At 41.5% G+C, this 21,520-nt stretch overlaps 1 protein-coding gene across 1 annotated transcript; it reads right to left on the bottom strand.

Moving 5' to 3' along the window:
* Window positions 1-10,532: 10,532 nt before the first annotated feature.
* On the bottom strand, window positions 10,533-21,120 carry brd2b (bromodomain containing 2b; the record flags this gene model as incomplete). The annotated part of the gene is made up of 12 exons (XM_079227600.1): window positions 21,009-21,120; window positions 17,881-18,169; window positions 17,053-17,190; window positions 16,131-16,275; window positions 15,694-15,854; window positions 14,343-14,840; window positions 13,943-14,071; window positions 13,573-13,821; window positions 13,231-13,484; window positions 12,734-13,050; window positions 11,228-11,362; window positions 10,533-10,663 (listed from the first exon to the last, which is right to left on the bottom strand). The coding sequence occupies exons 1-12, from the start codon at window positions 21,038-21,040 to the stop codon at window positions 10,533-10,535; spliced, it is 2,478 nt and encodes an 825-aa protein (XP_079083726.1). The 5' UTR covers window positions 21,041-21,120.
* Window positions 21,121-21,520: the final 400 nt, after the last annotated feature.

Below are 21,520 nucleotides of genomic sequence, written 5' to 3' on the forward strand. Positions count from 1 at the left end.
GTTGATAGCAGTGAGTCAGTGATGCCAGCTAACAAGTGCAGAGGGGGTTCAGGCTCAAAGCTCTTATAGCCTCCCAGTCAATTCGGAAATAGACCACTCGTATCAGGCTGAATCATTGACAGAGTGGCGTGGGATTGAACAGCTGGTGTTGGAGAAAAAAAGAGGGGTTTATTCTCACCGAAGTTATTCTACTGACAACATGTTGCATCACAACATGCAGTGAATCTAATGGGGATTTAACATTTCTACATCACAAAAAAATATAGAAATTCAGCCACAACATAACCTTACACACTTGTAATTGAGGTTGCAAAGACTGCTGTTGTCCAAGAGTAACAGTTTATAGATTGAGATCCATACATCTATACAGAAAAAATTGATAATAATACAAATTATGCGACTCTGATTAGCACACAGTACACAAACAGGGTCATAGCGGCCCACATGAGTGCATGTTCTCGGTTTGGAATCTGACGAGGCTGTAGCTCGTGGGTAACTTGGGGGCAGCAGTAACACCTTTCTGTTTGATTTGGAGCACTTGTTAGCAAACAGCAATTGTTTACACAACCAGTAGATCCAGAAATGGTCTATGTGCAGTTTTGAATAGACATCACAACTGTACAGAAATCTTTACGGCTCATTCCATTGATTGAGCGTTTCGAGACTTTCACACTATTCATTTAGCACTTGGACCTGCTTCTTATAATATGGTACCTTTAAATGTCTGTGTTGTTGAGTTTAAGTTGAGTTTTCAATTAAACATTTCATTTTTTTTATTAATCCTATAAAAGAAAATGTATCCTGTTATACACATATATAACATACACACGAGTCTTATCCCAACCTGAGACAGTCATTGTAAGTGACAGATCTGACACCTTAATCCTACAAAATGATCATCACACAACGTTGGAACAATTTATGGTACTTTTTGTTGTAAAGGATAACATGTCAGTTGAGTCCTTGGTTGACAAAAGATGATAAAGGGTGATAAAGTCAAAGTCGGCCATGTCAGGAGGGAGTTCCAGAATAAACTAACAGCATTTCATCTTCCCATAATGCCGTTTTTTTTCTTCAGCTGTAGGTCATGTTGAGAGGGACTTTTTTTTAGGCAATAATTTATAACAAAACATAGTTCTCAGCTGAGCTTTATTATGTCTTATTATGTTAGAAAGTCAATAATTCTGAGCGACTTGGAGATGTTTGTCATTGTCTGCCTAAGTCAAACCCGGAACAGGAAACTAAAGTCTCATAAAAGCCTGAAGACCTGTTTCATTTCACGACTTCACTGCGGTATTTTGACAGTCTGACAAAGAAAAGAGAAGTTTCATAATACAGACACTGACGTCAACACACCTCTGTTTCCACCAGTAGTAAGCCGCTCCACCAGCGGCTGCAGTGAAGCTTGACGAAGAAGAAGATGATCTCCACGGTCATCTTCAGGTGTTTAGCGTCCAGTGAAGAGGTGTCTAAGTGAGAGAAATAATGACAGTGAATCTGCTCACAGAGCATTTAAGCACATTTAGCTACTTATACAATACCTTTCAAGAGCCAAATGTTGTCGGGTGACATGAAGATAAAGTTATCTCCATCTGAAAGAAAGGCTGAGGGACGAAACCTTTAAAAAAAAGGTTGAAATGCTTTATAATCCAATATTTCTGTTTATGGCCAATAAGCTGCTTGAGTAATATTTAGTAAACATACTGTACTATACTATAATAAGGCTAAATGACAAAACATTTGTTCTCATTGGTCTAAAGTCTTGAAATCTGGTACCGACATTCTTTGGGCAAGTCAGTAAAAATGTTAGATCATATGAAAAAAACAGAACCCGTTATTAAATGTAGCTTCTAAATGAGCTTAATAATATGGTCGTGCCTGAAAACCATGCAAACGCGCATGAGCCAAAGTCTATCGTTTAATATAATTAAACCCGAATGGATGTATTGTAATTTTGTGAACGTGAAAATCTTTCCCATCTGTAATCCCATAAGACATGAACACAGCATTATCTTCAGATGTTCCAGGAGATTTAACCTGTTGGCTCTTCTCCACCACCAGAGTCTGGAGGGGGAGGCTGTGCTACATCTTCTTTCCATCATGCTGCATTGTTTGCAAAGGAAACTCAAATCTATAAATAGCGTTATTCATTTCAAATTAATCTATCCTTGTGGGATCTAAAAGCTATCACTGCTTTGTGTTTTCTTACCGGAGTCCACCTCCAGGCTCGTTCTCAGGCTGCTGTGGTCCATTGTCAAATCCCACATGCGTGCGATCCAGGTAAGAGTGAAGCTGGAAGCTCCGGTCAGTCCCCGTTGGCCACGGCGTCTGTGGACGACACGTCCACGTCCCCGTTGACCTCGACCCCGTCCCTCCGCCAGCTCACCCTCACTTCCCGGGGGGAAAAAAACACGATGCTGCTCTCCAGCACGGACCGCTTCCCGTAGTCAGCCGACTTGGCTGGATGGACCTTGACGACCGGAGGCACTGGAGTGTAGAAATGATTAGAGCGAAAGATTAGCTGAATGACCTGCTGGATGTGGAGGCTGCTTTCAAGGCAGAGTGCAGGAGAGCGATGCCGGGGCTAAATAGTTTTCTTCAGGCCATTTAATTAAAGAACGGGGACAGAACAATTGTTTCCGTTTTCCAATGAAGGAAATTAAGCCAAATGAATTGGCACTGTTAGGCTTTAATATCCTGTTTCAAAACCTCCTCCAAAGACAGAGTAGGAGTCACAGAAACGCTTAGCGGATCTATCCAGTGTGCTCATTCTGAATAATCCTGCGTTGTTTCTGCAAAGAGTCTCTACTTTTTCTTTCTTTCATTTTCCAAGCCTGGCTGTTATAATGGTCAGCGTTCTTCATGCCGTATTCTCCAAAGCCAACCATATATACAGGGTGTTCATCTTCTGGTTGAATAGGTTTTTCACAAAGAAGACCATATTTGTGATGTTGTCACTGTACAGTCATATATCATCTAAAATACATAGTGACAATGATCCTGACTTTTCATGCTTCATCAGGTCAAAATCCTACTTAGGTCCAACACTTTAGTTTATGGCCAAATACCTGCAAAATGATTGGCCTCCCATGAGCCTCTGCTGTGCATTGTGCTTAGAGCTAAATTAACAAACGTCGGCATGCCAAAGGACAACAGGAAGTTGGTGATCAAGGTAAACAATAGACCTGCTTAGTTGCGTTGCTTCCCAGACTGTAAACTCTTAGTCTTGGTGTTTGGTTGAGAAACAACACTGAATGCCATCTACACTTATATCAAAGTATATTATAATCTCTGTGAACTTTGACTCACCGATAGTAACGCACCAGTGTGGGAAGAGACACACCTGGAGCTGATTTCCTCATCATGGAGGTGAACAAGCAGGGCAGCTGATCTGGTAAAAGCATGCGGAGAGGAGCAGAGTCTCTTCGGGCGGGAAAGAGTGGCTAGCAACTTACCGGCTAGCAACTAGGCTGAGATAGCTTCCAGTTGAGTTAGTTTAGTGAAAGAAACTGGTAAACTTGGCCTTTGATTGCTGTGCTGCCAATTTCGTGAAAACATTCTCATTAAAAAAGGAAAAAACGTCCATAATCCATAAACCACTTGTAACATTAGCACAATTTATCTTAACATTTAATCAATTTAACGTGATCACATACATTTTGCAGGTTATAAGAAACATTATGCCAACAGAGGAAATTGTCCTTCTTAATTCTTAATATTTGCGCTCAGCATGTCTTGGCACAAGTAATCTTTTTTTGTTTGTTTTATGATTCATTTTTAACTACTGTAAATCACAATAACACAGGAGGCTATACAGGTGAGTCAAAATAATTGACTAATGTTAAGCTTTAAATACACATTTGACAGTCACAATTATCATAACAGAGTTAAAGCCGACCACAGTCTGTAACTTCTGCTGAATAACAACAACAACGACACCATAGTTTTTAAAGGTAAAATGTAGTTTAACAGTAACATAAGACAACTTCTGTCTTAACAGAACTGAGTGTAAGCAAGTCAGTTTTACAGTAGAATGTGACTATTACAAATATTATCGTTATACATAACTATAAGCTAAACTAAATAAGTAAAACATGAAGAAGCACTTCCACTCCGAGGTATGAACTGCTTCTTCCCCACGGAATATATACTTTTTTTTTTATTGCAAAATCAAAGAGGCAGTATTTTTGTGTGCGTTTTGAGGTCTCAAATTCATCCTTCAGAAGCTCCACACACTTTGATATAAAAAAGAAAAAATAATGTGGCAGCTATCTTATCAATCACTGTGAAAATAATTAGATTCCGGGCCGAGCCAAATAAATCCAGCAGAGAAAAAAGAGAGGCAGTTTGGAGTGTCGCCACTCTGGGTCCGCATTAACACACAAGCAGGCAGACGTGACACACATTATTGACTGATTATTTCTGTCAGGCAGCACTGCAGGAGCTGCAATATGCCCAAAAGCTGAGGCGGTGCGCTGATAATTGATGGTGGCTTTGTGAGCGTGCCAGTGCTCACACAGGCTGCTGTGATGGAGGGTTAATGAACACATGAGCAACACTGTGAAAGAATTGTTCCCTTTCATTTCAATGTGGTTTGCGTGCACTTTGACACGCAATATGTTACACTTAAATGGCCACCTTCAACTTCCCCTTCAATAAGCTACAAACATGATACTTGTTGTACAATGTGGGATAGATGTGGGATTAGATAGAGCTCCGACATTTTCGTATATATATTTAGAAAGACACCTCAAATAAAAGACAATGTGTCTGAAGCCTAAACTATGGATTCTTCTTTTTCTTAAAGGAATAGTTTGACATTTTGGGACTTTTGCTATGTGGCAGAGACTTTGATGCCAATAAATGAAACCACTGTAATATCTGTCTGTGGAATATAATAAACAACTAGCTCACTGACAAACCTTTTATATATCTTCTGTTTAATCAAAATAAAAACTAAAGCATAAAAATACAGCTATTTGCTGTTTTATGGGGGGTAATGTGCCAAAATATTTATTTTTAATTAGAGAGTTTTAGAGGTGCTGGTCAGTGGATTGTCACTGTTGGACAGAGGCAGTTTGCACCTGTTCCCAGTCTTTGTGCTAAGCTAAGCTAACCATCTCCTGATTGTAGCCTTTAGTTTACAGTACAGATACCCGAGAGCCAAAATGTTGCATTTAACTGATTAACTGTTTTTAGCCCAGGTTTAGATTAATTGTTTTTGCAGAAATGGACAAAGACAACATATCAAATTTGGGTGGGAACATCTCACTCTCAGGGGGAAAAACACAAGGTGGGAAAGATCGAGGTGATTCACGCATCTGACATCGTACATCAGGTGTTTGTGTTGATGTGCTTCACGTCTGGCAGGACTTGTTAGCTTCTATGCTAAACCCGAGCCCTGTGACAACTCCAATCAGCCCCCGGATCACCCCACCAACACACACACCCTGCTGGTCTGTGTGTAGCTTAACCACTGACGAAGAAACACACACAGAAAGCATAAGACTTTTACTGATCGGGAGTTCTTGCAAGCTGATTCCAGTCTTTACTAAAAATGCTTGTCGTCAACACATCACTTACTGATATTTGATATCCGACAAAAGTTACCATCTGTTACCTGAAGCCTTACTTTCTACTACAGATGAAGAATAATTGTAAAAGGATGTTTAACAAACCCAATAATGTAATTTTTCTGACTTGTGAATTCCTCATTGGATAGATGAGTGGACGGATTGGATGGATAAATGTGTGGATGATGGCGTTGATGGACCTTTTTTTTTCTTCTTCTAATTTTCTCTTTTTCTACATTTGACTTGACATAGTTTGTGCTCATCTATATGTATCTATACATTTCTTCATCTATATACTATAGCAGCCATTACAGATCAGTATCAGTACCTGCAATACCCATGGAAAGGAGTGGTTATTAAATATACATATTTATTTACACCCACTGGCTCGTCGCATTACGACTGACCTACCCCACAACTTGGTGAGAGGCTCCTGCAGGCTGATGTGGCCACGCTACAGGAGTAGATGTCGCTCTCCTGCGGAGTGAAGTCCAGGCAGGACGAGATGCGGAAGCTGAAGTCGCTGTTGGAGTAGTACTGAGTCCGGCTGACCGAACTGGGGTCCACCGGCTGCACGTTCCTGGTCCACATTTTATTGGGGGGGGATTTCTGTTCCACAACAAAGTCTTAAATTAACTAAAATCATAGACATAAAGGAATACACACATTTGCTTTCATTTTGTGTAATTACATCCTGAAAAGGAGGAAGATTTGTCATGATACACACACCAGTGTCATGAAATGCTAATTAAGGAAAACTCCCCAGTGCAGAGCGACACAATAAACAATGGCTTTAACCTGCACTGACAATACAAGCATGATTAAACACCCAGAGAGGTTAAATGCACCTCGTAGAGATTGTCTCTGCTGGTTCCCCGGTTCTCCTCTTAAGAACACACACCAGAGCACTCGTCTCATTAACTTGTGTTTAACAACACAGCTTACTGTCGCTCCCATTACTGCTGTTTCACTGACTTTTGTTCTTGTGATGAGGCTATGATCTAGTTTTTGGGAAAGACAAACCCAGCAAAGTGACGCTTTACTGGCCGCTTTTTTTGTTGTTGTTTTTTTGGCATTTAACAGCTTTTATTAGCAGCTTCTGAGGCTTAGACAGAGATCATCTGAATATTCCTGTGAAGGAACTAAAGGAAGTGGATTTAATTAAGTATGATTGAGGTATTTTTTATTTTACGTATTTCTAATTTATGTTAAAGGAAACTTTTTACCCTCCTACATTTAGTTGATAGCTGCAGTTACTAGTTGCTTTTCAGATTAAGATGTTACATGAACAAAAACACAAATATTAAACCAGTGGTTTCTAACCTTCTTTGCTTGTGGCCTCTCACAAGAAAAAGCAAAGTTGGGGCCCTTTGCTACAATTCAGATGTTTTGAGTTGTTGAGACATTAACCCGCGAAACTCATCACATAGTTTCATTTAAATCAAACTGTCTGGGGGCCTAACCAGCTCAAATTATCCAATATTTTCAAAAAATATATATAAATTGAAAACATGAAATTGTGTGGCAGAAATTAAGTATATCAATTAGTTAATTCTGTAAAACTCACATTGACACTTCATTGTTAACATTATCTTGCCGTCGATAATATATCAATGACGGGACATTATAAAGAAATTGTATTTTTAGATTTTTGACACTATGATTAGATTTTTCTATTTAATAATAAGTAGGATTTACAATGCAGGACGTTTATTTGAAATGCAGTATTCTTGCATTTATCTAGTTGTATTGGTACTTTCACTTAATTGAATAAATTGTATTACTTACGCTGCGTACACACCAAACGCGGCACGAATTTGACGGGAGTAGATTACATGCAAAGTCAATGTACAGATGCGATATGTTGCGAAAAAGCGAATTTTCCACCGGGCAGTGCGAATGACGCATTTGATGCGGCGCGAATTTGCGCGAGTTGAAATTTTCCAACTCTGGCGAAAAAAAATCGCATGACGCTGAGTCCGTCTGAAATAGTGCTGGTAGCGACCGTCATTCAGATGCTGTTGTGGGACTACGGATAATATTATGAACCCAGACAGTACCCAAGTATAAAGCAGAACTAGTGGTTATTTCCATGGTGAATGGCGGAAACGGTAACTGTTTTTACAGCGATAAGCCACGGAGATAAGCCACGCCTCCTTTCAGGCGCAAGTAACATTCGCAACGCGTTTGGTGTGAACATAGCTTTTTTGTCGAGCGAAGAAACTGACGCGGTAAACGCGGCACGAAATTCGCAACGCGTTTAGTGTGAACGCAGCATGAGGCTCTAACATCCCTTTCGGCACTCATACAATCAGTTTCAACACCCTTCACCTACGGTATGACCTCTTCAGGGTCATTTTTTTCCTTCATGGCCCTCGGGATGTTGTACTGGCAGCTGATGTTGTACGCGTTTGGACCCAGTCCCTGGACCCACTGCTCCGCAAACTGGCGGACGCTGAACTGTCTCAAAGGTGGCGGGTGGGGTCAACGTAGAGGAGCTGATCGCAGTCGTACTCAATAGCATACTAATCCCATCAGGTTCCTTTGACAGAAGGTGGGAAAGCGAAGCAGGTGTTTCCTGCAGTTTGTGGGAATTGATCGAAAACATGCGACATGATAAAAACCTGGTGTCTTTAGATAATAAACACCAGACGTCCTCCAAGCTGCTCCCAATATGTTGGCCATGTCTCCATCAGCTGGCAGGTGACCGACCCTGAGGATTTATATTGTGAACTAAAGTTCCTATATTGGAAGAAAATCGTGAGATTTATAATGTAGAGGCAGACAGTTTTATAAACTATTCTCATAACATACTGCATCCTCAACGTAGTAGTGAACTCACTTTGCTTGATATTTAGAAACTAAAGTGTCTTTAATAAAAGCTTACCTTGGCTGTATTGTGGGAGACAAATAAGCAGCAGCTCTGGGAACAGATCCATCGCCATGTTGCCTTTCAGTTCCTCCAAACACCAAAGTGAGCCGGTTAGAGCTGGTTCCCTACCAAACATTAAATCGACCGGATTCACATGCTGAGATGACTTCCTGACAACACATGCCAATCAATGCGTGTCACTCAGTCACAACAATGTTTCGAACTCTGACTTTAGGACACGAGTAACTGCTGCCATCTAGTGGAGGGAAACTAAAGTCACAATATGTGCACCTGTCTGGAGAAAAGTTGGGTGCATCTTTTTTACAAAACGCATCCAAGCCTTGTTAATTATGTCATATCATACCATGTAATTGCCATGCAATACTTTTTCTTTTTTAGCAGTCGAATTAAAGAAATTAGTTTTTCAAACTTTACATTTTTCTTCAATTAATCACATCTTTTCAGGAAAAAAAAAGGAAATATTCAAATTAGAGGTGAACAAAAAATATAACCAGATTATCTTCACATTTCAGCCAGACAAAAATCCAATGGTTTCTACAGAAGAGAATATTTTAATTAACACACTTGTCAAATGAAAGGTATGCTTGAGAGACAGTAAACTGGAATGAGAAGTGTAAAAAAAAAAGAGAAAAGAAAAGCAAACAAGAGAATTGAAAGAGGAAAGAAAAGCCTGAACAGCAGAAATACAATAGTTTGTGCAACAGCAAATACAGTTTAAGTATATACAAGCATATATTCTTTCACTGAACATTCAACAATAGCTTCAACTATGCATGGGGCTAAGAGGACTCAGTCGTCTCTTTGTGGGGAAACTTGTGGCGCTACTCCGTCGACACCATCTGTTCCAGTGAGTGCAGAGCAGCCGAGAGATTTCCTCAAGCAACCGTCACCGAGTTTTCTAAGTGCTACAGATGCAACACGACACACCATCAGAAGATTAATGTGGAAATTAGAAAACCCTGCAAGACAATCTGCTAACATTTAGAAGCCCAGAAGTGTTCAGCGCTCATGAAACAAACGCACACTTCAGTTACAGTCCAACATATTAAAGAAAAATGTGGAGAGCAATATCCAAGTTGAACAGTACAGAGCTGATTTCAAAATACTGAAGACTTGCAAATAGTGTCACATTTATAAGATTGGCTGTTGGACTTCTAAAGATCAGTGCAGCCGACCAAATCATTACAAACTGAATGATTATGTTACGTCATTGCAAACTTTATAATTACAGTACGTAAAGCCGTCTATACTGTACTATGAACCCACTTTGTTTTCAAAACCACAAGAACTACATGCTGTAAAAACAGAATGAAGCTCAAACTGAGATTTAACTGCAAGAACATGTGTAAACAGAAAAAGAGGAATGATCCAGAACTCAAACTGTAACAGACTTCAAACTTTGACCTGAAGATGGCAAATACCAGAGGTTTGCTTTTCTAAATGGCTTCTTTTTTTTTTCTTGAAATTATTTTTTCAAATAATCTAACCCTTATCAACAATCCGGAAGATTAAGGCCGAGTTTAGGGGTGGATCTAAAAATGAAGCGTGGCAGGAGGCCAGATGATAGAAAAGCAAGGCTTGTGACCAAAAAGGTTGCTGGTTCAAACTCCAGTAACGTCCGAGGAAATGTTGGTGAAGAACAAAAATAAATACACACTCTTCCTTTCGCTCACCACAGAGGACACAGCGTAAGGCCAGCCAAATCCGATCTGCAGTAAGGCCCGTCTTTCCATATCCTTTTTTTTTTTTTTTCGCTTCCCTCTTTGGGGGATCACCATAAAATTCTTCTTTATAAAAGAAACATAAATATGTACACGTATTTACAAAAGGGGAGGAGGGGGAAACCAAGGCATTTAGTGTTTTTTTTTCTTAAATTATCCACAGAGATGTGGTTTCACATCCCTCAGTCCCACATTCAAAAATGTTTACGAGTCCACTTGGAGTGTATTTTTTTCGCCACGGCATCTAATATCTCAGCCCACTATTGTTGCAGGGTGTGTTGTGTCCTGGGCCAGCCCAAGTCCCTGAGATATTAGTGTGTTCTCTCTTAGCTAGTGGTGAGGATCTCAACCGGAGTCTGAATCACTGGTGTCTGAGGACGAGGAGGAGGACGAGGAGGAAGAGGAGTCGGAGCTGGAGCTGCTGCCGCTGAGGCGCGAGGGCTGGGTGTGAGTCTCCACAGCGCTCGGCTTCTCCACTGAGGACAGAACAACAACTAAGAGTAAATAAATACGCATACACCAGGTAGAGATTAAAAAAAAAGGAATATAACTATTACCCCTGTGATCCCCAGCAGGTAAGAAAGGCAAGCATTTATATTTTATGCACAACCCACATCCTATAAAACATTCTGCACTCCTCAAGCGCAACTGGAAAGCCGTGAATGACTCTGCGGATAACAATGGTCACGTGACAAAGAATCAGTGAAACTTCGACTGAGCTGCAGGCTGCCGAGAGGAGAGGAGAGGACGAGAGAATTTCTAAGTAGAATTTGTATAAATGTAAATAGTTCAATATGTGTAGCATGAGGAGTGTCCATTTTATTCAGTATCGCTAACACTTGAGGCACTTGGCAACATGTTTTGTAAAAATATGAAATATTTTTTAATTTTTGCAAAAATGTAATCCTCAAAAGAAAGTGACTTTTTTTTCTCTTCTATTTTATAATTCGACAAACAATAATCAACATAAATGACATCTAAAAAGTGACATTGAAGGTGCATGTGGTGCGCATGAGAAGAATAAGGATGGATGGGCTCACCTTTAGGTTTCGTAGGTTTCTTGACAGAATTGAGTTGCCCGCTGACATCTTGCAGCCTCTTCTCCAGCTCCCTCCTCTTCTCCAGAGTCAGCTCCTCTTTGGACTTCCCAGCACCGCCTTTCTTTCCTGCCCCGCCTGAAAAGATGACGGTCATGCAGTTGCTTGTTGGAATTTTTCTTTTTTTTTTCACTTACATTTATATTAATTGAAATATATTAACATTAAACATATATACTAAAATTAGATTTGTCAGACAATAATAAAGTACAGAAAAAAAGAAGAAGAAAAAACAGCAGACAAACACTTGCTCGTTGGATTTAACAAACCTCAGAGAGCACCGAGTTCAAGTCGCCAAATCACAGCAACCTCCCAGACATGTCATTCATTAACCGCTTCGCGCATCGAGCGATGTGCTCCATACTCTACATGCCGACTTAGCAAATGCATAATCAACTTTCCACATCGCTGTATTGCCTCAAGGAGCTTATCCAGCAGTGTTTACTCAGGAGGAAAATCATTCCTTCTCTCCCTTCTGTGTGTCACTGAGATGCACAGAGGAAACCAAGTCAGGTGCATTAACTGGCTGACAAAAAACAAACATTGCATGCCTGTCAATTTGTTGTAACACTAATGGCGTTTGTTTTTTTTAAGAAGAAAAAAACATTCAAACATTTTTATCAAAGTGCATATCCTTTGCATGTAACCAGAGCTGCCTTCATGCCAAGCCGTTGCATGTTCGCCTCCTCTGTCTCTTACGTTTGGCTTCCCGTCTGCTCATCCTTTGCGCCTCCCCCGGCTGACTTTTAGAGAATGGTTGATAAATTAAAAATATATCGAGTAGTGCCACGTTCTTATGAGAGGGTCCTGATTATTAAATGTAGACCTATTCTTTGATTATGAAATAGTCACGTTGTTATTTATGAATGATCCTTTTACATAATCATGACCACATTTTCCTTCATGAGATTGGAATTAATAACTAAATAGTTGGAAAGCTCTGAGCTCTGTGTAAACCAACAAACAAAAGCCAAGCGTCGATCATTATTGTGCGTCTTACAGCTATGACCGTACAACGCTGCTTTGATTTGCATTGTTGCTTGAGCTGAACCAAACGTCCATGTTGTGTTGCAACCAGGGTCTGAAAGGGTCACTGAACATTTCTATCGGCCACTCACTTCTGAAATCTACGTAGAACACTTTAGAACTGTGAACACTCAGTCAGTGGAATTAATATAAGGAGAACATATCTGACCTGAAGTGACCTGAAATCTTTACCTGCCTCAGCCAATGTTTATGCTGGATTTGGCAGACGAAAGGTGCTAACTTCATTCCAACGGTCGAAACAAGGTAATCAATCGCAGAGGAATTCATTTTAGCTGCAAAAGTCTGCACCCAAGTTAATGTCTTCCCTCCAAACCGGCCTAAAGCACAGCTGCATCACATGCTAGATATTGATTTAAATGGCAGCAATGCTAATAGCTCGTCAATGGCAGCAAAGCAACACACCTTGTTCGGTGTACGGCTTACGGGGCTTCTTCCTCAGGCAGGTCATCGCGTAGCGCTCCAGCTCCTTCAGTGTCGACGGCTTGAGCGTTTCAAAGTCAATCTCAATCTCCTCGGGGTTGGTGTCCCGCAGCGACGGCTCCCTGGACTGAATGATGTGGACCACGCGACCCAGCTTCTCCCCCGGCAGCTTGTTGATGTCGAGGCTCAGCTGGCGCTTCTCGTCGTAAGACATGGGCACGATCTCCTCCTCTTCCTCGGAGTCGTAGTGCGGCAGCATGGAGGTGGGCGGAGGAGGGTAGAACGGCTTCTTTGCGTCCCTGCAGAATCAAGAGGAAGTGATAAGAAAAAGACCATTAATGTCGGCTGCTTTATATATTCCTATTAAAGATAAACAACTATGTTTGCGTGTTATTTTACATTGAGAAGCTTTAAAAACTCTCGATGTGAAGAGGAGAAACAGTTTGATGGTGATTTTGGGTAACTGCTTTACTACTAACTTGCTGTTCTTGTTACTCTTCTTCCCCTGGCTCTTCTTGGGTTGCAAGCCTCCTGCTCTGGCAGACTTTGTTTTCAGGATCTTGCCGGGCATCTTCCATTCCTCAGAGTCAGCTCTGCTTTTGACATCTCGACTTCGCTTCTCCAGCTTCTTCTTTTTCTTCTTTTCCTTTTTCTCCTTCTTCTCTTTCTTCTTTTTGGCCTTGATGATGGGGCCTTTAGAGAGGGCCGCCAGCTGCTCGTGCATGACTCTGAGCTGTTTGGAAAAATTAATTAATTGATGATCATTGTGGGGGAAATTTTTTTTGGAGACCTGGATGAATAAAAAGCACCGGGGGACTTACTTGTGTGCACACCTGGTCCTGTAACTCAGCCAGGCGATGTGCTCGCTCTTCCTCGCTGTCCGAGTTGGGGCTGCTCTCGCTCTCCTCACTCTCACTGCTGGGCTCGCTCTCGGAGGTGGACGAGGACGATGAGGAGGAGGAGGAGGAGGAAGAGGACGAGGAGGATGTTGGATGGCCACTCAGTGACATGGCCGTGTGATCCATGTGTGGTACATCCGGCATCTTGGCAAAACGGAACTCAAACACATCCTGGGACACACACAGACGCAAAGAAAAAAAGCCCAAATCAAAGAGAAATCAACAGTCACAGAAAAGAGTCTCTTCAGTCTGCTGCACTTTTGTTTCAGTAGGATTGGACAGCTGGGCTCACCTGCAGCTTTCGTGCCATGCCCACGACATCGTGGTCAGGTGGGTTGTACTTGTAGCAGTTAGAGAACATGAGTCTGATGTCGCTAGCAAACTGTTGAGCGTCCCTGTATTCACGACAGTCCATCTTCCTCTGATAGAGAGATAGGAGGAGACAATTTTAGAGCTTCAATCGCACCTTTAGGAGGTTTTAGAAGGGTTTTATTTTTTGTATATAATTTGCAATACGTTGCATATCTTCAGCCCCAATGTCTTCGTGTTCATCGCAGTGCGTTAGATTATTATTTTAAAGGACATTAAAAGATCTGAAACAACATAACGTTACTGCGTAATCAGCAACACAATAGGAGCTATAACAATGGTCTACTACTCTTTCCACAAGTTAGAAGCATATGAGGAGTCACCTTGATGTTGTTGAGGTCCATGGGACACTTAATAATGTCGTGATAGTCATGAAGTCCCAGCGCAGCGGCGTCCACAGGTGTGTAGAAAGGCCAGGCATACGCAGCGTGTTTCTTTGACAACATGTCCTTCAGCAACCCACTGCAGTACCTCAGCTGAGGGCTTAGCTTGCCCTTCTTAGACGGCTGAGCCTGGACAGAGTCAGGCAAGTCCTTCTTTGGGGGTTTGATGGGGCGTCCGCTGCCCACTCGGCGTCCGCCGCCTGCCATCATTGGCTGGAGCAGGACAGGACCTCCGGGGCTCCTGACCAGGCCCATCCCAGGTGGAGTCTCCAAGCCCATGTTCCCCATGGAGGAGATGGTGTGCATGGAGGTGTCGTGGACCTGGCCCCCGTGGCCTCCTTTCCCCAAGCCCACCATGTGCGTTGGTCCCGACATGCCCACAGTCAAGCCCATGGTGGAGGGGGTGGTGGTGTCTGCCTTACGTTTTACACCTTTTTTCTTCAAATAAAGAGGTTGGCAGTCACAATAAACTCAATATTGTGGCTTTATTCCAATCACTTTACTTTGTAGTTCAACACATTGTTTCTTACAACAAAAATGGTGAATACGCGGACATATTTTGCAATAGGCACTCAAATCTGTATTAATTCTGCTTTTCAAGATGCCTAAATCTTTCCAGACATGTGTTTTTCTAAACAAAATGAATTGAATATACTAAATCCTCACTTAGTCTTGTTTGACACACACATATATATATATATACACATATATATGTGTGTGTGTATATATATATATATACATACACACACATATATATAAAACATATATATATACACACATACATACATACATACATACATACATACATACACACACACATCCAGCTCAGACATTGCTTCACTAATTATGCAAATTATCATGTTTTTTTTGTGGGGTTGTACCGAACATCTTTTTTTTTTACTTTTACTTTTTTTTTTACATACAAAGCTTTTATTGAGGTTTCCGAATGAAGCTTTGAATATCTGTCGTCATAATTACATCATCACCCTTTAAAAAAAAATCCTCGAACGAAATCCTCAATTTGAAAAAAATGACTCAACAAAATAAATAGTCTTTATTTTATTATTTTTTTCAAAATCAACTTTCTTTAATGAATAAAATCCGTCAGTTTTGCCAACATAAAAACAACTAGATGCAGAATGAATGAATGAATGAATAGACAGAAGGGGGGGGGAATAAAATAAATTGTAGAAAAAAAAAAAAAGAAAAAAGAAGCTGCGCAGTATTCGAATGTGAACATTATGGATGAAGCTTCAAACTATTCAGTGCAGCACTAGACTGTTCTATCTACCTTGGTTGTGGGCTGTGTAGGGGGCAGGCCCATGATGTTGGCCGGAGGCAGGCTTTTGGTCAGCACGGTCTGGGGAGAGTTGGCCAGCATGGACTCCCCAGTGTCCGAGGAAGACGGGGAGTAAGCTGACTGGGACACGGCTGGCACCTGCTGAGCCCTCGCTGGTGAGAGATGAATATTCAACATTAGTGATGGAATTCAGCTACAGAATGACAGGTGACAAAAGTTCTGTCAATCACTGGAGACATGGCTTTCTGTGTGGCTTCCACTATAAACGTTACTTTTGCATGATGCTTCTCTGCAAAAAGAAGACATTTAGTAGAACCGCTGAGCTGTATAGGGAGGCTGGAAGTCCGACAAAAGGTTTCTTAGTGAACAAAAAATAACAACTACAACAACAAATATAGAAACAGCTTCATTCAGATTCTGCAACTTACAGTGAGATTTGCGACCTCGTCCCCTGCTGTTCTTGCTTCGAGGAACTGGAGGAGGCAGCTCAACTTCGTCCTCGGGCATCTGGGCCACCTTCTGGAGAAAGATCTTCTCTAAGGGCTGAGCCATCAGCACAATGTCATCCGTTGGCTAGTAAAGAAAAGAAAAAAACATTAGCACACTGCAAAGATGCCATTATACTAAATAAAAAACAGTTCTTTTGACATTCATTTGATTTCATTTCAATATACTTTTATTAGTTTTGATGATTAGCTGATGAATTCAGTAGCAGAGAGAAAACAGCAATAGTTATGCCTTGCTCGACAAAATTTGACAAATACTTGCAGCCTGTCATAGCTTCTGATATATTACAAATTAAATGAATAACAAAAGTAAAAACAGTGATGTATGGATGAAGCTTATGGTGAAAATGATCTTCGATGTCTTGATGCTAAGATAGAATCAACTACCATTGACCAAAAACACCTTGATTTACATCTCCAGAGATATTGCCCGATTTGTAAAAAAATATTTGGTAATGGATCTCCACTAAATCTGCAACGGCAGCACTTTCATTTTCCCTCTTTTGTTATTGATACGTGAGATAACATTCCCAGGTAGAATCCCCCGGCAAGTTTCAGTTTGCAAAGTGTTGAATGACCTTTTTCTCGTGGGCAATCAAGAAAAGGTGGACATTTTTTTCCCTCTCTCACAATGTTAACAAAATCCCTGAGAGAACACCTGGGTCTGGATCTGCCCCGAGAGCCTTGAGCTTTACATAACCCTGAATAACTCCTGCTGTGAGAGAGGTCGACCTGAAATGAAATCATTAGAGTGGTCCCTTCTGTTTAAGGTTGCAGCGGGAGGGGGACTGAAAGGGGACAAAAACACGATGGATAAAGATCTGTTTTTTACCTTTTAACATACCTTGTTGTAGATGTAGCAGTTGGTGAACATTGTGTTGAAGTCCTGTATGCACTCACAAGCACTGCGGTAGAAGTTGTTCTCCAGACGCTTTTTGATGGTCCCCATGTCCATGGGTTGTTTGATTATTTTATGGTAATCCTGAAAGAAATGCAGAACAATAGACAGAAGTGAAACATGTGAAGATCCTTTTTTATTTTTATTTTAATGAAACCATGACTTGTGGAGCATGTTGAACTCAGGCTGAGCTATTGACTGTATTCAATTCGACATTGTGATGGTGGCAAATGCAATTTATAAATTGCAAAAGCCACAATAAGGAACGTTTTTTTTGTTTAGAGAGACAAGAAGAGACAGAGACAGACAGAGAGACGTTCAGAGCAGCCAGCTGGTGGCGATCGGTGCAGATTAGAATTCAAAAGGTAAAGCTGTCAAGCGGTAAATGTACAGTGTAGCTTTTCAGTTAGTCCATGAATCAACACTGCAGCTCCTCAACACCTTGAAGGCTTGAAGTTAAAAGTTATAAAATTATACTGTGAGGTATTAAAAGGTTTTACAACTCAATAGCTAAATAAATATATATTAATTATATCACTTCATCTTATTTCATCGTAACACATAGGCCTGGTCCACTTGAAAGAGCAGTTATTTTGTTTACTGCATCCAATGTTGTGGTCGGCACACTTTAGAAGGATTTATTGCTTGTGTATAGTGAATAATACAGGGGAGTAGGGAAGGAACTACAGGCACAACAATGAGTTGCAGAAACATAACTCAAACAAAAAATTAAAGTGAACGTGGAAAGTGAACGTTTTTCCTATTGTAACGCACCGGTAGATTAAGCCTGTAGGCATCTACTGGCTCACGGAAAGGCCAGGAGAACTGATGCCTCCACAGGTACTTCATCAGGGTCCTCTGGAGAAACTGCAGCTGGTTGGTCATGCGGCCCGGCCGGCTGGCATCCTTCACTGGGGGCTGTGGTGGGACAGGAGGGCCCTGGGGCATCGCGTGCGGCAGAGACGGGCTCTCAAAGTCCTCGTAAAGCAGGGAGGGCTTGCGAATGCGTTTGCCTGAACTACTGTGTTGGTCCATTCCACCACCGGACAAGCCGACCAGGGAGCTGGAGGCGAGGAAACAGAGAGGAGGGAAGGAGACAGAGAGAGGATGGGGAAAATATGACATGAATTGATAAAGACAAACTCCAGGAACTGAAACGCTACCTCACGATAAAAGTGGTGAGAATGAAAGTACAAACAACAAATCACTTATTTACACTATATGATAAAAGATTCATAAAAAAACAACAGTGACCACATTTTGGTGAGGGAAGAAAGTCTAAAAACACCAGGTCCACACACACGCACGCACGCACGCACGCACGCACGCACGCACGCACGCACGCACGCACGCACGCGGGTAAAGAAAATGGCACTCAAGTCTAAGTCGACTGTGCTGTGCTGTATGACCTTTTCCTGCACCTTTGATGCCACCACCGATTCACCGAACTTCCACCCGCTCCCATGACTGCACACACTCGTGGAAATCTGCTAATGTTAAAAGGCCCAGGCTATACATGCGTCATCCCCTGACCTGTGAAAATATGGTTCTGCCTTCCCAGTCGGCAAAACCGTCATCTAGGAAACAAGGATTCCATCAATAGGCTGCTACATTTAGCACAGTCATGGGAACCACCATTGCATGGCTTCTACCAGCAAAAACACATAATCAAAACTATGGTGCTAATAAATAAACACTTAAAAATTCATAACTAATACACAAATACTAAATGACAGGGCCTGATAAGCATGGAGCAACTGGGTTGAAATCTCAACTCTGCTTTGCTCTCTTATGTATGACATTTGTGAGCTCTGATGTCCAACTATTTCCAAAGAAATGAATGTCAGGGATGCTCCTGCAAATACCCTTGACTGAGGCACTGTGGTCTCAAAATTGGAGTTGGTCCCTTTGCAGTACATCTTCCCAGTACTCCTACAGTTACTATTAAGGACTGTTTCAAATAAAAAGGGACACATTTCAGAATATGAATTACTAAAGTTAAGTAAAAGAAAAGAAAGATCTCAGAATGCTCTGCGACTCACTGGCATCTTCAGTCTTTGCTGTCTGAAGTCTGGTGAGGCCACCATGTCACCATAAACCCTGTCCTCCCGACTTCAGCTCCTTCTAAGCAAAACACAGGGACCAGAAGGAGTTAAATCTCACCTCAGAGTTTAGGACACACACTTGTCCCACTGACACACAAACGCTGGCAAAGCCTGTGAGCTGATTTTCTACATCGGTCAGAATCCCAGCGACACAAAGAACGTCAGAACTGCATCAGTATTTAGCAAATATCTGGACTCATCGCACAGTGAATACAGTTCAGTATCAACTTACATACAAATATAGTTGAAGACCAGTTACTTAAACCTTTTGGAATACTTATCAAGTAACGTAGCTGCAAATTAACAGAAATAATAGGAACTTATATGTTTTGTGATATTTTACTGTAAATGCCCTAAATCTTGATCCCTATAAGTATGCACCTGTAGCACAAAACACACTATATACATTTGTTTGTTTTGAAACAGGTTAACATTGGCTCGTGCACCAAGGCATAGGATCTGATATGCATGATTTAGATGTTTAGTCGAACAAAGTCCAAAACAGCCATCATCATTAGATACAGATGACAGTTCACCAGACAGAAAGGTAGTAACTCTATATTACTTTTTTACCACAATATGCCAAAACAAAAAAGGAGTTTTACTTTTGAGCCACAGAGGTCACCAATGTGGCTTAAGCACGACAATAACAAAATAAACATGATGATAAGAAACACGCTCTGGCAAACATCTACAGAGTCGTAAAAGCACATGCAACACATTTTTTAAACATGACACTGTGAAATTATGAATATCTATAATGTTCAATGAAATATAAAGTCTTTAAATTGTCAAAATTGATGAAATGCACTCTTTTTATTACTTAACCTCCCGTTGCGTTATTAACACTTGCAAGTGTTGATGTGACTCTTTGTTGTGTGAAATCTGCACTGAATCGACGTCCTACTTCTACAAAAGATGCATTGACGTAATTAGCTACTCATTTAGCGGAGACTACGCGACTTCTTTATAATTTAGTGAAAACAACTAAAGAAAAGTCTTGGATTTTTAACCCCTATAGCCGGTGATCGCGTGGTTTCGGAGGCCCCGCCTTCACTGTTTGTAAACACTGCCTCACAATGACGGACACTATAACGGAAAGAGATCTTTAGATATATCAAAACAAAGCAAAAACAAGACATCTTTAGTCAACGATTTAGCTTTTGGAAAAAAGGTCAAACTGCCAATTTAGTTCAACGTTTAGCGTTAATCACCGGCACAGTAGCCTTGACGCTATTCTAACAATCAGCGTCACCGGACTGCAACAATAACCGACTAAATCAGTTCATTCAGAGCCGCTTTTATTTTTAATAGCACACTCTGTGTGTATAAGCACGCTAGGGCACTAAGTTAGTTAGTTAACTAGCTAGTTATTACCAGTTAGCTAGCTAGCTACCTACCTTGCGAGATAGTCGCGCGAGCTTCGAGGTTAGCGGAGCGATGACAGAAAGCCGGCGGGGAAACAGCCGGTAGGGCAGCGACTGTCATGTGCCTCCCGTTGAATCGGCTCACTCGAAAAGCTACGAGTCTTACTAATCTAAGCTACGCATTTAGCTGCAATTTCCTGGACGGTCAGTTTAGCTAACAAGGCATGCTGAGTGACTGCTGCGTTAAGCTACCGTTAGCTACACCACTGTGTAGCTACGCCTGTGTTCCGAGACAAATCTTCCGTTCGGCTAACGGTAACTCACGTTAGCTAACGTTTTTGGGATGACATTTAACGTTGGTCCGTCTCCGCGGATAACGAATGTAGTCAGTTCATCGGGGGCATTGAGCAAAATGGCAGGCGGGCTTTACCTGTCGTGATGCATGTTGACAGCCGCTTCCATCGGGCAGAAGGCGGGGTGTTATTACAATCCGATTTTTTTTTTTTCTTGTCCCACGACTGTTGACGCTGCACTTCCACCGAAAGACCGCTGTGCAACTCCGCAGTGAAATGGCGCCTACCCGCTTCCGCCTGACGCTATATAAACCCGGAACGTGGCAGTGACGCGTAGTTCCGGTTACGTGAGGGGTGATTCTGCGCTCTTATAGGCTGCGAACACGCGTCAGTCAAACTAAGCACACGCCCGGCACCTCCCTGGTCAGTACATATTGTCCTCTGCCATGTTTGAAAACAATGGATTTATTCAGTTTTTAGATTTGGGCTTCAACGAATTCATAATTACGGCTTTCCTTTTACAGACACACGTCCTTCTGTCTGCAGGGAATTATGTTTTGTTGTATGTTGTCTGCAGTAACTGGGGTTGCTGATGTAGGTCCTCTGCAAAAAACAACAATTTCGGATTTGCATTGGCGGTAAATATAAC

Source organism: Taurulus bubalis (assembly GCF_910589615.1).
Source record: "Taurulus bubalis genome assembly, chromosome: 12".
Classification (NCBI taxonomy): domain Eukaryota; kingdom Metazoa; phylum Chordata; class Actinopteri; order Perciformes; family Cottidae; genus Taurulus; species Taurulus bubalis.